Below are 15,984 nucleotides of genomic sequence, written 5' to 3'. Positions count from 1 at the left end.
CAGCAAAGTGTTATGGTAGGGTACCCCTAGGTGCTTAATCCTAACGTATATATCACCAATGAAGCGCTTTCAATTGTTGTGTACACAGCTCACTATACTTTTTGAAAAGTATTCGGGGATTAATTAAATATGTTGGAAAGCGTTATTTGTTGATTATCATTTATCACTAACATATTGTTGCCATGCAGCGAAATGTACTGCATCGACTGATCTTTACAAGTTGTAGTTCATGATGTAGCACTGCAGCTGAACTGGTTATACTGCAACCTAATAAAATCTGGGCCTGCTGGTTGCAGTCGATAACAAAATAAACATTCCGCTCCTCTGTAGCAGGTCTTTAACGGAATAATTAAAAAAATGGTCATTTATTGTAGCCATATCATATTATAATTTAAAACACCCACAATCCCAATATTTGATTTTTATTACAAGCAGTTCAGCGAAAACGAAAGCTATTAACTGGAGCTACACTACAGCAAAGCACTGGCAGACAACCACAAAAAGAAAACACATGCGCCTGCACGCTTGGTAAGTACAAAACGAAAGTTTTTAAGATCAGTGGTGGAAAGAACAATAAGACTAGTGTGGTGGAGCTTTGCATCATGCACAGTTAAACGGTAACTGTTTTTTAAGGCGGTGGTATGTGAAAACTTCGCAAACCAAAGCGTTTTACTACCACATATCTTTTTTCAAAGGGCGCATTATACAAAAAAACACAGTACCATGCGACCATCTGCAGCAGTCCTGCAACATTAGCATATAATTGTACACAAGCGAAAGCATTCCGCGGTCACCGTCAGCTTGTATAAATACTGACACATAATCTTATTATCTAAGCACCTTCATAACTTTCCAAGCAAACACATTCAAACCGCGGATTCGTATTTCGTGGTATTGTTACGACGCCGGAAAGAGCCCGTTCTTCCAAAGGCAACCGTTGCGGCCTTAATAGTAGACCCAAGTTTTCTTCTTCTGGCAGGCGGAGTGGGAACGGCTGGAAAATCCGATAAATCTGCCGCCGTAGGTGGACGCGCCAGAGTTAAAGTACTCACTGAGGTTTTGAGCATTGGCGATTGTACGTATTCCACTTGCATCGGATCATCATCACACTATGTTTATGATGTCACAATGGTGAAAAAGATATCACGGTGGTACACACAGTGCCGATGTTAGAGTGCCCAAAAAAAAAGAAAAAAAGTGAATTTAGGTTAGGAAGACTAAACTTCAAAATTGGTAACTCTGTACAGATTTCAGTTGATCCTATAAACACAAACTATTCGGAAACATCATATGAGAAAACCACAGCATGCAGTGAATTAACAATTTTGCTAAGGAATGTCGTCTATTAGGTCATTATCGTGGTCAGTAGAGTCAAAACTGCTGTCAAAGATGCAGTACTTTCCCTTAACAGGCTTTTTTTCCGATCCACCCTTAACAAGGCCTTTTAAACTTACAGTGCTGGACAGCCTATTTCCACGACAATCTCGCTGAGGTGTACACAGGCTGGTGACGCTCATGCTAGGCGTAAGACTAGATGCGACGCTGGAAGTGTCGTCATGCTCCAAATCCCTGGACGTTGCGCTCTCTGTCCTAAACAGGCCAGTCGGTGGTCTCTGTTGAGACGGACTTAGCATGTTTGACACCGCACGCTGTACAACTCGTTTGGGCGTGCGAGTGAATGAGAAGGCGCGAGTCAATTTGCGACTTGACTTCTTTGCGGCCCTGAGAAAATAATAAACCACTTTGTTACAAAACAAAAAAGAATCGTTGTCAAACATTATTGAATTGAATTTAAGCTTTTTTCATTATATTTGTTACGGAATTATGGTATAGATTATGGATATTGGATATGTTACGTTATGGAGAAACGCCGTTAGCAAGTGGCATCTCTAAATCTGCAACACAGGTTGCTAAGTCTCTATTTGGAAAGGGCAAAGTAATTATGCCCAGATAACAAATTAACAATGCACGAATAAGAGTAATTTAAACAAAGCGTGGTAACTAGAAATGTTGTTGATATCCAGCATTGTCACAAGTCCAACACCACAGTCTGAACGCTTTTAAAAGTTATGCCTGCGTTTGATCAATAGACTAATTCAATATTTTGTTTCCATCTCATTATTCATCAACGCTTACCTTACAGCGCGTCCAAGGGTGGAACCTAGATCAGTGGTGTTTACATCAAGCTCATGGGGGTTAACAGCACAAACGAAGTTATCATCAACAGCCTTGCATAGTGCACTGGCACGGTGCCTAGCCAGGATTCGAAGCAGTTGTCCTTTCCCAGTGTCACCTTCGGTTTCGTTTTCGTTTTCCTTGTTATCGCGCTTAGAATCCTGGGATAAGACAAATAAATCAAAAAGTACAACAACAGAACTTCCACGTAAGACGCCACTTCATGTAAATTCAGCAATTAAAGGAACACGTCGATATATCTGCACCGGAATAATCACATGACACGAGAGATAGCAGGTAAAATATGGAAAATTGTTGATAAATCCAACTATTAATAACTGTTGTCAAAACAAAAGTTCTTTCAACTGACTATGGATGTAAATTTTGTATAAGGGCAATTCCAACGGAAGCAAATTAGAGTGATTACCTCCTTTGGTTGAGCACTGTTATCTTCCGAACAGAAAAGCACTTTAAACATGTACAGCCAGTCCTGAGTGTCCGTCGGCGTTCGGCAATACAAAGCGACCGCGTTTTCACATTCTGCACAACAAAAACCGAGTCGTGTAAAAAAAAATCGAAAAAATTGAAAGCAAGGCTAATGCATGAAGATTACAATACAATTTTCTTGATTTAATTTTTTTTAGTTTACTTCAAAAGTTTATAGATTATAAAGTGATGACATGTACATTGTACATTGTATTAAACCGACCGTCAGAGTCGTTGATGTTGACCACCTTCTTAATGTGGAACAAAGACATTAACTTTACGTGTTTCAGAGATTTTGCGTTGGCAGTAGGTCTGGCGTGCACGTTGGGACTTTTGAAATTGTTCGCTTTCATACCTCGGCGCCTTTTCGCAATCTGTTAAAAGAAATGATAGAAACGTTATACGTAGAGTGGCATGAGCTATCTACGCTCCAAGGTAACTGTTCACTACAAGATCTAGTTTTTCAGTAAATGCGTCACTGAACACAGCTTACCTCCACGCAGTCTGAGAATATAAAGAGACTGATGTTGTCGCCTCTACTGCATAAATTATCGTCAATTGCCAGCAATTCCGCACGCGCAACAAATCGCCTAAAAGTTTACAAATATGCTGTTGGTTATTATGATTAATTATTATACTAAAAAAACAACTGAAAAGCAAGACTGTAAACTGTTCTTTGTACAAGTTAATTTTATAGAGTGCCTTCCACCTATGCGAAGAAACGATAGTGGGCGGACAACCATCGACTTCGTAAACGATATCAAATATTTGCCGCTGAGACTCCGTTTTTCTCTTATCCTCATTGATGTAGGTCATAACTTCTTTGAGGGCATCCAGTGCGTTAGAAATACTAGCAACATCCGGGTGGGATGAGTTTTCACGCTCCGTGTGTTTCTTGATGTCTAAGCCATAATTGACCAGCAATGTGAATTGTCGAGACTTACAAATACCACCACAGTCACTATCGTACAGTATATCGGAAGTTATAAATTAAAGTAACAAGTTATTGCACAAGCAATTATGCATGTAAAAATCTACTAATGTAATTCTCATAATTTGCCTTGTAACAATAATATGATTCTGGGCAGTCGTTGGACGGGATTAATAAGAAGTTCAGCCAAAGTTTGCCGACCGCATTCACGCTTGGCTTGGTTGATTTTAAGAAAAGCATGAAATCTAGCAGATCTGGCCTCACACTGAGATATCGTATCAACACTAACTTCGAAGAAATTCACGAATGAAGGATAACATCGACCAAATTCATCAGCCTAGAAGAAATGAAGCAGTTTGCTAGTGTAAAAGCGCTTAGAAAACAACTTGGTTAAATTATGATGCTATAGCTGGATAATAACGTCTGCCTCAAGACTGCTATACACGTATGGTGAATGGTATTCTTATCTTAATTCTTACATATTTTAGAACTAATGTTCCAATACAAGACGTGTCATTCCATTTTGCCATTAGACACTGCAGATCATTATTCATTGAACGATGGACTGCCTCAATTTCAGGCAAGGAACTGAAAATTGCTTTCATGTCTTCACTTGCCAATATAGGACCACCAGCTTGGTTTGGGTCATCCAGGGGTTTCTTGAAAAGCTGAAGAAAATCACCCAATTTTTGAATATCCTATTGGCCATTAACTCATTTGTCGAAGGTTTAGTTTTAAAATTTCATTACTACAAAGTGTACATACATTTAATATAGTCTGTAATATTCCAACATAATTCTTCTCTGTGTTGAGAAATTCCATAGCTACTTGGTATCTTGCTGATGTAACAGCAGGTTTGGGGCTAGCGACTTTATCTGAAATATATGTAATTGGGTAATATTATCTTGTGCAGATAATCTAGTTGTGATATGGTGATTGGTAATACTATCAGCAGAAAGTGCAATTAGCAATGTCTTTAAACGATATTAGCATTTAACACCTAGCGAGTTAAACTGAGGACATAAAAATAATTTTCTTCTTGACTACCTTGCCTTGGTTTAGTATCAAAGTCATTCTGAATGCAATTTTCTGCATTATTTGTAATAGTCTTAGATGTTCTGCCAAAACTATCCCTTTCACTCATGTCCACATAATTATCCTCTTCTACTTCACCAATTCCATGCTCTAAAATTGGTTTAAATTTTCCTGAGTCTTTTAAGAGGCTAAATCGTTTAAGAGCACCAGATGCTGCAGAAAATCTTCCTTTTCTAAACCCACATTCCACGAAAGAAAACCTCCGAACGTGCTTGTCAGAAAAATTTTCTGGTTCTTCAAAAATGACTGATGAGGAAAAGCATTTGTTGAAATCATTTGTGGAGCCATTTGCTGACTCAAAAACACCTTTGGCCTCTGAAAATTAACATCTTATCAAATAATGATTGAGTTTATAACTTACCTAATTCTGCCTACCTAACCATTGCTAATACGAAACTAACCTTTTGCATTATTAGGACTTTCAGAACTTTTACGTTTTCTATATTTTCTCCTTTCAGTTACTCCAGCACTCTGATTTAGAACATTCGAGTCAATGTCCTCATCATAAATTCTAGGACCTATGCTTTCTTCGTTTCCTTCCACACTATTAACCTGTCCATCTAACTTTTGGTCTGGCACTGAATGGCCGGTACCTGGCTGTTGGTATGGGCTAAGCACAAGTGAAGAAGTGGGAACTAAGCCTCTTTGACAAACAGAAACTGAATTGCAGTTTTTCTCACAGAGATCAAATATGTCAGGGATACTTTCCAATCTACGCCTGCTCCTCAGTCTAGCAGAACGTTGTCTCTCTTTAAACAAAATGGTATGTCTAATAAATATTGCTGCATAATTATCTCTACAAGCATGGCTTCCAAACAGATCACCAATTCTAATTGAACTGCTACTTACTACAGCAGATGTTCAGAGAGACATCACTTCATAAATGATTTCAATGCAGTTAGACAACTTAATTATCTCGATCTTATTATCATGGTGTAGGATCCAGACATACCTGGCGTATTTGGTGATTTCAAGCTAGCAATGGTAGTATTGTTGGACATATCTAACATAGAATCAGGCACACAAGCGGAAGTGTCAGTTGATGGACGTTTGCGAGGTGGCCTTGAAGGGTCATTTTCACTTTCCTAATGAAGGTCGATTAAAGTTTTTAAAGATCTTTTTCAATTTATAGATTGCAAAAGTTTGATGTTCAGTTTACTTGAGCAAGCTTTGCAAGAGTTTCTTCGCGGAGCCGGGACCTTTTCCTTGAAAAACTTTTTCCAGTGGAACCTCGAGATCTAGTTCTTAAGTTGCTTGTGGAGCCTCTCCATTTCGGGGTGCCTGAAAAAGTATGCGGTAACTTAATATGAAAATGAACGGTGATTTCCACAAAAAGATTTTTGCAGCATTTTCAAGCCTACAACGTAATGACATATCTGAATCGTTACCAGGATGAATTTATATGCCAAATTTTCATGAAAATATAAACATAATGTTAGGAACTTCAGTGTGAAACCTAATAAAGATGATGTCGTGGAACTCCGAGTCAACATTTTCGGATACTCAACAAGTTCAAAAATGTACATGGATTCCGCTGCTTTGGCTTCTATTTGAATACTTCCCCAAAACCACTGCACAAAGATTATTCAATATTATTCATAATTAACAAAATATAACATGTATAATAAATATTCGTCATTGCGATTCATTTAGATCTGACAGGGAACAGCCTGAAGAAGACTGTGACATATTTCATACTATAAATTTCACTTACTTCTTGAACCACAATATATAATCTCCCTTCAGGCTCAAACGGTAACTTTTTAACATTGATTTCTTCAACAATTAAGTGAGTGCATGAGGTATCACCAACTGCAGCCACTATTCCACCTTGTTCTTTTGCTTGCTCCTCCATGTCCTTCTCTTCTGCATCTGTTATATAATGAGTAATGTTATTTGAATTAAACACTGCAGGTAAAAAAGGAAAGCATTAATTAAGCTATTAGATGAAATGGCTTTCCAACAAAAAAATCTATAGTATTCAATATAACCTGAAAATCCTAAAAAACTTAGTGTACAGCCTTCAAATGGTTTAGATTTGCAAGGTGTAAGAAATTCATCATCAGTGGCTTGATATAACTTATCTCTGCGGCGTGCAGCCCAACATCTATGTATCCATTCCTCTTTCATTACTGGTGTCCCAAGACTTACAGCAGTCTGTGAACAATACAAAGAAATCACAAAACCAATGCTTTTAATCACTAGGCCCAAAGAGATCACAAAACCAATGCTTTACATCAAACACTGACCCAATAAAACAGTACTATAGTAATTCACAATCATTACCCTGAATTTTGGCCCATGCAAACTGTTGGTTACAAGAAAGTCAATTTTAGCACTCATGTCTTTTCTAATGCATGCTCCCATGTAGTGGCAGAGGGTGACCAAATGGGCCAAATGGTCCTTTGTCTTGAAGTTTGTGAAGCAAAGATTGAGTCCATGCATACAGGTACAATAAAGTGGACGACATGTGTATGGCAATGGCTATGGCATAATAAACAGAATTTGAGGTATAAATACATCGGAAAAACATATCGAATAATTAGAGTATAAAAGATATTTAAAAATTTGCTTAAGTTATATTGTAGACATACCTCGTTTGTTACAGCTATAGAAGAAATCACAGGTGGGCCTAGTAATCTGTTATCAGAACGTTTCAGCTCTTCAAATAATTCTCCTTCAAAATCTTCCAAAATGAAAATAGTTTCAAAATATGGATCATCTTCATCTTTGTATTCTTTGCCATCATTGGAAATAAGGTAGGGAATTTTTAAGTCCTGTATATAAATGTCAGTTTTATATGGGTCAAAGTTAACAGCATACATCATTAAGTCAATCGAGAAGATCGTATACAAAAACGACATTGAAAGTGTTGCAAACTAACTACATGCCGTATTTACTCGATTAATAGGCACACATGATTAGAAGGGGCACAAAATGATTCTAAAAAGGAGTAGAAGGCGGCCTTGATTAAAAGGCGCATAAAATAATATTAACAAATTAACAAACCAAAAGCGTCTCTACATTCTTGGTAGTGTGAAAATGTTGCCTTATCAATGAAGCGGATTCGAAAAACTTTATAACTACCAATACATAAGTAACTACTGATTAACTGGATTAGCAGCACAGTACTGGTACTGCATATGGTACTAGTCAAATAAATTTATTATGGCAAGAAAAAATTGCCCTCAATTTGAAATCACAAGTGAATTCAAGCAAATTCGGTATAAATGATACACAGTTTTTAGGCTATATACACACAAAGACATAACTCAGCACAGGCTGTGAAAAGCAATTAAACATCAAGAATAAACAAAGCCAATGACCCAATTGTAATAGAACCTTCAAATGTTTAGCAATGCCCACATGCCTCGTCATGCTTAGTTATCGTACTCTGCAAACCAAAATTGCAACAAAATTTTGTTAAACATGCTAGTTTCAATTCAAGGGCAGGTTACTTGCAGGAGGAATAGAAATAAAGAGTTTGAGAACCAGGGTATATAGAACTATTGTTTTGCAAGAAAAGATATCCTATTTAAAACAGGAGTATGTTATTGTTAAGCCATTGCCATATTACCTAAACTCCAACGGTATTTTGAAACTAATGGGTAACATGCAGGGTATGACTTGGCCACAGAAAACGAATTTTAAAGTTGAAAATTTCAAATCAAAATCTGCAATACCATTGTTACGATCGATTGTTGATACTTTGGCTTACCACCTCTTTGTTTCAGAATATGAACTGTAAGAACTTCCATTTGTCTAATAAGCTAAAGCAAAATAGTGGAATGTTACAGTTATGAAAATACAGTAACACGCACCAAATCAATACTGTATGTACGTAAGTACAATGGTAGGCTTCTACATGTAAACTGTGTGGCCAAGTGGTGTGTTTCTCCAAAAAACAAGTTCTAATCAAATTACAGTATTAGGCCTCCGTAGTGAGAAAACCTTATGTGAAAAATAAGCCCTAACCCATAAATGGGCTGAAAGTCAGCAGGAACCAATTTTAAGTCTTCATGCTTTCCTAGCCTATCCTAATTAACATAAACACAAAGAAGCCATCTCTTGATAACAACCATTTAACAGCCAAAAAATCCAAAGACCCAGTTTCATTTTCTAGAAACATGATCACTTAGTCATGGGCACACTGTAGTATTTGCATGGGCACAATGTAGATGGCTTCATGCGCAATGTAATGCACTGTCTTACCATCCTTGGGGCCTTCACCATGCCGTGCAGCACTTGTCACAGCAAAAGATCATCCTTCGGAATGACACTGCATGGTGAACGCCAAGCAAGGCAACTGCGGAAACCGTTATTAAAGTATTTGGCAGGAGTTAAGCCGAGAATTAAACCTTGGTCAACTGCATAAGAGGCCAACGTTCTAAAGCAGCGGTTCCCAAACTGGGGTCCGCGGACCAACTGGTGTCCGTAAAGCACTTTCAGAGGGTCCGCAATGAGAATTAGTCTTTAAAGCTTAAAAGCAGTTTCAGAGCCTCAGAGGGTACACGACATGAGAGTTGCGCTATCCAAAACCAAACCAACCATTGATGAATTAATTGCAGCAAAACAAGTGCACCCATCCCATTAAACGCTTACCGTATTTGATAGTTTTTCCTTTTTATTTCATTGGTGTGGTTTTTGCATTTTTCCTATAGCATTCTTTGATTTTTATAGTGCCGCGAAATATCAAAATAATTGCAAAGGGTCCACCAGGCAAAATTTTTAGAAAAGTTTGGGAACCGCTGTTCTAAAGTGTCATTCTAGAAAGTCAGCTATGCAAATGTGGAAACTTGATAGAAATAAATATACATTTTTGCAAAAAAAATCTATTTAAAATGTTTTGACCATGACCATGACAGAATATTTGTTCATTAAATAAATATGGTTTATAATTAAAACATTGTGCACAGGCTGAAAGACTTTTTTAAAAATAGATACACTATAAAAGCCTGTCTTTCCAGAATTAGGCTTATAGCAGCAAAGATGCTGCCAACAACACATAATGTTGATCAACATTTTAGTAAAACTACCATAAAATCTTGCACACAGGTCGCATTTTTTATTACAATTTTGAGCACCAAATTGGGGTAGAGATTTATGTGTAATAAGGAAGTGAGTACAAAGTCTTTAAAAAAGATGAAGGTTTTCTTCACACTTGTGTGCACTAATTTTTCACTTGTACTTCAAATATGCTCCTATACGGTTATTGTTCATATTAAAAAACAAAAGTTGTAACATTCTTTAAAGCAAAATAAGGGGAGCAACTTACACGCACACTGCAGGCCAGGGTTCGGCAACCCCTGGCACGTGAGATGATTTGACGCGCACATTATATCACCTTAATAAGATGTAAAAAATGCTTTAAATAAATGTTTGGCATGCGAGTTGTTGATACTTTGACATTATTCATAAACTGGCACACTGCATACGAAAGGTTGCCGACCCCTGCTGTAGGCTATAAATAATAAAATAAGTTATATATGTAAAAACTGGCACAGCTCAAAGAAGAAATGAACAGCCTACCCAAGAAATGAATAGCCTACTTCGTGTAAACCAAGGGTAGAAAATACAAACCAGAAACAAAAAACCTGACTTTAAAAAATAAAACTTCATGCTCACTAAATTGTAATTTGACAAAATATAGTAAAACAACCTAGTTAAGATACATATATATTTAGCAAAAATATTTTTTGGTCGAATCAACATTCTTCCATAGATAACTATGGTATGATAGTATTATATATACACATGCAGAAATTAACTAAATTGCACGCTATCGTCACGAAGCCTAAGAAGTATAAAAGGCAAAACTAACCTTTAACTTTTCTTTTAAATCCTCGTTTTTTGTGACTGCTCCTACCAAACACACTCTAGTTTCAATTGAAGGATGTCGCTCATGTACATCATTGCTAGCATCAGAGGTCGTCGTTGATGATAGTTTTAGACTTTGATTTGAAGATGCTTGACTTATTTCCATAATGTTCACTTGAACAAATATTGTAACAGAAAATCTTTGTGAACAATGCAATTATCGCAAACAAACATATACAACACAGATAGCAGATAAAAAGTTAGTGGACTGTTTGGCATGTCATGTCCACCACAAAATTATGCTTAGAAAACAAACTTACAACCTGCCAAAAACAACATTATATTCATTTCTTGATACCTGTACCGATAGGAAGCCGTTAGGTCAATCAACAGTATTGGTAACAGGACAGGAGTAATAGCCTACCCAACAGACAAACCAAATAAGCTAGCCAGCAAGATCTAAATCTAATTACTATCTATATACTGATAGACCTGATGACTGATGTGGTGTTAACATCATCTATATCTACGTTACATTACCACTTTTTCCTGCTCATTATTTGATCGTGAGCATGTTTTTTTTATTATGCAATAAGTATAACGGTTAGCATGGCAAAAAATAAACAATGTCCTACGAAAAATAACAATCAACACGAGACGCTACCTACTGACCTACGACAACCTAAGTATATAGGCTATAATGCAGGTCAATCAAATAATCATTTTATTTTTTGTCAAAAATGCAGTGGGGACAAAAAATCAAGCCAGTTGTTAATAACATGCGCCAATGAACAGGAAAAAGTGACTAAGCCGAAAAGGCTCAAAACGTGCAAATTTGGCTAATTGAGTCAATCTAGCTTTATATCCTATTTTTCTTTCACTTCTTTTGTCATTGGTTTATTGCATGTCCTTTAATTATCTTAACTGGATAGTTTTCGACGAGAAATCTGCGTGTAAAGACGCAAATTTTGGCCTGATGGCATACATTTAAGTCTCAATTCTTTGTTTATTTATTATAAATTGGCATTCAAACAACCAGTTTTTCTTAGTTTATGTATTATAAAGTGGCGTGAAGACAAAAATTTCGGCGTACACTTTGATGAATCTTGTGCGTGCATGTGCCACATTTTCCACTTTGGTCCATTATCTGATCCTGGTTTCATCAATTCGTACAGTCTTCATTTAAAAATAAACTGCTTTAATTTCTAATCTGATTGTGTCGAATATAAGTAACCTTCTGACCTTTTTTAAGGTTATATATGCCATACTTTTTTCAGTATTTTAACTGACTGGCTACGGTGTTCATTTTAAAAAACTAGGCCTATAGGCCTATACAGTTTACAAAAATATGATCACTCAAACCTAAGCCTTTTTCCAGAATGCTTAGAAATCCTATTACCAGGCCCACTTAAAGATAGGGTTACTAGCCTACTACAAATTACAAGCACATAAAAACACCGTACCTCTCATTCTAAGCCAGCCCACCTTCTGACTAGTTCTAGTTGGCCCATAAATTACTGAATCCCTGGCTTCACTAGCCTATCCCGATCAAGCCTGATGTTTGCTGTTTTCAAAATTACGTCATTTCGTGCGTGATTTTACGGTAACAGGATTGGTTCAAAGTGTGAACACGTGATCAACTAACGATTTCACTTTCTTTCATATAAAAGAAAATCACTTTTTCTTTATGAATGAAGAAAAAGACAATGAAGAAGATATTTTCAAGAAAAAAGACTACACAACTGTAGTAAGAATATAGTTTGAATGCATGTGTCAGTTTTACATCAAGGTTAAGCATATCACGACTAAAGTAAAACAGTATAAAGTATAAGATAACTAGAATGTATTTTATATAATTTGCTGAGATAGATTATATTTGTAGGTGTCAACCAACAATGTCAAACCTATTGCAATAAAATACAATAAAATGCAGTAAAACACTTCAGATTTAACACCTCTTTAACCATTTTCAGTTAAAAAAAGTGGTAAATGTTACACTTGTAGCAAGTCAATGCGTTTTAGATTTGGTATTGATCTGACGTTCTGGCCACTGGAGACGTGTTTGCCCTTCGCATTGCAAAACAAAGGGTCTCGTGACGTGTTGCGTAATGTGATTCTTGTTGGAGACATCACTGAGCTGGACCGTAACATGTTTGTTGCAAAAGATTCGTTTGCAAACCACCATACGAAAGTCACCAATGGTATAAGGTTAGTAATGTTTTCTTGTACGGTACGTTTTTCTTCTCGTTGTTTTCTGCTTGAAACTTTAAGCTCCTATACTAGTCGATGCCGTTAAATTGCTTTAAAGGCTTTAATTTTAACATTTTTTCTTTGCATTAAAGGCTAGCAGAGAGAAGCAAAAAGTAATAGTTGTTTGGGTTAGTGTATTAAAAACCTTGGTTTGAATGTAATAATTCAGTAAATGTATTTCTACTTTCTTAACTTTAAACTGTGCTTGACGTACAATTAGCCAATGTAACGCGTCGCAGATAACATGCAAACTTTTACTCATTTTACATTGCATGCTTCACTGACCATGTATCTAGACGTCATATCGAACAAGTAAAGAGCATAGAATTCAAACCACTGTAAAAGTAGGCAACATATTTTTAAAATGTTGTTTTTATTGTGTGAAGGAATTCATATGCGACTCACCTGAGCGAAATCTTAGCAATCCAATGCCCAAAACACTTGTAATTAAAAAAAAAATCAAAGTGGGTTGAAAATTTCCATTTTGAAGTATAGGCGATCGCAAACATCTTGCCACCCAGAAAAGACATATCTGGAACTCAAAGGGTCTATTTACATTATACATAAAATAGTGAAAAAGTACTTAACATAAAAGATCGAGCTACGTTGATGTTATAATAATGGAAAGTTAGCACGGCCAATAAACCAAGATTTCATACAAGAATATTTAAATTCATATGTATTGTCTGAAAGTGATATAGTTCTGGCTATAGATTTGGGCAAGTAAGGGCAACATTTATTTCAATGTCCAATGCCTCTTCAACGCTCGCGTTGCATTTTTTTAGATTGTCTGTGTTCACTTTCCAATGGACACTGTTGTTTTTTAGATTTTCATTGTCTTCCTGAAATTAATATACTGTATCTGTTGAAAAGCTACTTAATTAACGTTCTGATGTATTTTAAAAAGTTAGTTCCTTGACAACAAGCCCTTTTAAAAAAAGGCTTACAGAGATTGGCAGTACAGAATGATCTAATACTTCAGATTAGTTAAATCAAATACTGAACATCGAATGCTATTCTGAACTGTCTTTTTTCTAATAATACAAAAACTGGCATCAAAAAGATAACCTTCTGACCTTGTTAGATATTAGTGAAAAATGCTTCACTCAATTAAGTTCTGCTTTTCTTAAAAAGTTCAATGAGCTTTCGAGATCACCAAATTTATTTATTTTATACTGCAATAGATCAATTAACTTACAATTATATTTAACAATACTAACAAACAAGAGAAGGAAATTGTAGTTGGCAGATTGATAGAACGTCTGTTGGTGTGTGCCACTCTTGTAAATACATGCAAAAGCAGTTAATCAGTCAGTTCGCCAAGCTTCTGCTTATAAGTGCGTTTATTACCGAACTCTTGTAAAATGCTGCAAAAATTTTCACGATTATGCATGACCTTCAAGTGTAATTGAAATGCAGGTTTAATTAAGGGCATTTCTGCTTATTTGAGGTTTCTGTTAAGGTCTGTCATTTCATGTACACTATAAGCTTTGATAAAATGATGTCAACTTGCATTTATGTAATCTGCTTATTTTTAGGTTTCATTATGTATGAATACTTCTAAAGATGGAAGGCTGCATTAGTACAGAAAAAGATGTAGACAAATTATTGGCAAAGTTTGAGTCATACAAGAAATCAAGTGGTCAAAATTTGGATCAAATACATGAACAAATTTCAAAAATTAGGCAAGACGTTGCCCAATGTGATACTGAAATGTCATTGGCAACTTCTCATCAATCTTTAACAGTTCAACTTGGCAAAAAATTGAAAACAACAAGTCAAAAACTCTCCGGTCAACACAAAGACTTGCACAGCAGTGTTTCAAGAATTGGGAAGACAATTGACAGAAACTTTGATTCAGATTGCGGATCAATGAACATGCATGAAATGTTGATTGATGAGACTCACCATAGACATTTAAATACTGCCATCTGTGAACATTTTTATCGCCAAGGGTCTCTGGAAGTTGCCGAGAGCCTAGCTCATGAAGCATCACTTGAAATAAACACAAATTTTCGTCAACCATTCATTGAAATGAATGAGATACTTCAAAGCTTGCGTAAAAAATGCATCGACCCGGCGTTGGATTGGGCGTTGAGAAATAAAGAGCGTTTGCAACATGAAAAGAGTAATCTTGAGTTTAAACTTCATCGTCTTAAGTTTATTGAACTTCTTAAACAAGGTCCTTCAAGTCAATGTGAAGCTCTTCAATATGCCAAGAACTTTCAGAAATTTTCACCAGAGCACAGCAGTGAAATACAACAATTAATGGGCTGTTTCCTTTACCTCAAACAGGGTCTCGCAGGCTCTCCCTATGCTTCTATATTATCAGACACTGTGTGGGATGACATAGATAGTACCTTTTCTCAGGAAGCTTGCAAATTAATGGGAATGTCAATTGACAGCCCTTTGATGGTGAGTTTTTCGTCAGGCTGCCAAGCATTACCAGCACTGATCGCTATTAAGTCAGTCATCGAACAGAGGCAGATTTCTGGACTACTCTCTAGTAATGATGAGCTACCAATTGATATTGATGCCTTAGAAGGTTCTCAGCAGTATCATTCTGTATTTGCTTGTCCAATATTAAGGCAGCAAACGACTTTAAAGAACCCTCCATTACGTCTGGTATGTGGTCATGTTATATCAAGAGATGCTTTGAATAAACTTGTGTCAGGGTCAAAAGTAAAATGCCCATATTGTCCAGTTGAGCAATCTCCGAATGATGCTAGAGAAGTCCATTTCTAATTTGAAAACTATTGTAATAAATATTTATTGTGAAGAATATTCAGTTGTTGACCTCTGGTACAGTAGTCGGAGGTAAATATTTCTAAATCATTAAATTTTTTTCACGTTTGCACAACTGTCTTAAACCATTTTGTGTGGTAGGTACTTTCAATCTTAATACTATTAAAGTAAAATTGTATTTAGCTTAATGCCTAGTTTTCTGGCAACCAACCACAGCTACGTAATGTAGCCAGTGTTTAGTGTTTTAGCTTTTTTGATATAGTAATGTTTGGGCCCTTTAGATTGGCTTACAATTGCTTACACATTTAAATGGTATATTGTCATTGACTATAAACACAGATCATCTGTTTTGAAATGCCATTAATTGTGATTGGATTGTGAATAACCAGCTACCAGTACTGTGTTATATGTAAATTTTTCCCACGTTTTAAAGTCTCTGTTAAAGTGTTGTATTCTGTCAATTGTGATTATATGTATTTTACAGG

General features: G+C 36.2%; 2 protein-coding genes across 5 annotated transcripts; one reads left to right on the top strand and one right to left on the bottom strand.

Annotated features, from left to right (window-relative positions):
• Positions 1 to 406: 406 nt before the first annotated feature.
• Positions 407 to 10,823, bottom strand: LOC143449602 (protein ECT2-like). Of its 4 annotated transcripts, XM_076949866.1 has the most exons (21): positions 10,509 to 10,823; positions 8,371 to 8,457; positions 7,282 to 7,464; positions 6,974 to 7,171; positions 6,679 to 6,844; positions 6,402 to 6,559; positions 6,144 to 6,258; positions 5,847 to 5,968; positions 5,640 to 5,772; positions 5,089 to 5,436; positions 4,640 to 5,002; positions 4,358 to 4,467; positions 4,072 to 4,260; positions 3,722 to 3,929; positions 3,371 to 3,563; positions 3,155 to 3,251; positions 2,885 to 3,035; positions 2,603 to 2,715; positions 2,137 to 2,336; positions 1,455 to 1,722; positions 407 to 1,109 (listed from the first exon to the last, which is right to left on the bottom strand). In XM_076949866.1, the coding sequence occupies exons 1-21, from the start codon at positions 10,668 to 10,670 to the stop codon at positions 867 to 869; spliced, it is 3,807 nt and encodes a 1,268-aa protein (XP_076805981.1). In that variant the 5' UTR covers positions 10,671 to 10,823; the 3' UTR covers positions 407 to 866. The 4 variants fall into 4 exon arrangements, with proteins under 4 accessions (XP_076805981.1, XP_076805982.1, XP_076805983.1 ...); XM_076949867.1 differs by lacking the exon at positions 8,371 to 8,457; XM_076949868.1 differs by lacking the exons at positions 4,640 to 5,002; positions 5,089 to 5,436.
• Positions 10,824 to 12,559: 1,736 nt separating this feature from the next.
• On the top strand, positions 12,560 to 15,983 carry LOC143449828 (E3 ubiquitin-protein ligase RMND5A-like). The gene is made up of 2 exons (XM_076950157.1): positions 12,560 to 12,712; positions 14,293 to 15,983. Exon 2 carries the CDS (start codon positions 14,321 to 14,323, stop codon positions 15,497 to 15,499), a length of 1,179 nt encoding a protein of 392 aa, XP_076806272.1. The 5' UTR covers positions 12,560 to 12,712; positions 14,293 to 14,320; the 3' UTR covers positions 15,500 to 15,983.
• The last annotated feature ends 1 nt before the right edge of the window (position 15,984 follows it).

Source organism: Clavelina lepadiformis, chromosome 3, assembly GCF_947623445.1.
Source record: "Clavelina lepadiformis chromosome 3, kaClaLepa1.1, whole genome shotgun sequence".
Lineage (NCBI taxonomy): Eukaryota > Metazoa > Chordata > Ascidiacea > Aplousobranchia > Clavelinidae > Clavelina > Clavelina lepadiformis.
The sequence above is the reverse complement of the archived record's forward strand: the minus strand, read 5'-3'. Positions and strand labels throughout refer to the sequence as shown.

Coding starts and splice junctions, on each gene's coding strand:
- LOC143449602 (XM_076949866.1), bottom strand. CDS start 10,670: ATGGAAATAAGTCAAGCATCTTCAAATCAAAGTCTAAAACTATCATCA. Junction 6,560..6,678: donor AAGTTTTTTAGGATTTTCAG/GTTATATTGAAT, acceptor ATTATATAACAG/ATGCAGAAGAGAAGGACATG. Junction 3,564..3,721: donor AATCATATTATTGTTACAAG/GCAAATTATGAG, acceptor ATTATGGCTTAG/ACATCAAGAAACACACGGAG.
- LOC143449828 (XM_076950157.1), top strand. CDS start 14,321: ATGGAAGGCTGCATTAGTACAGAAAAAGATGTAGACAAATTATTGGCA.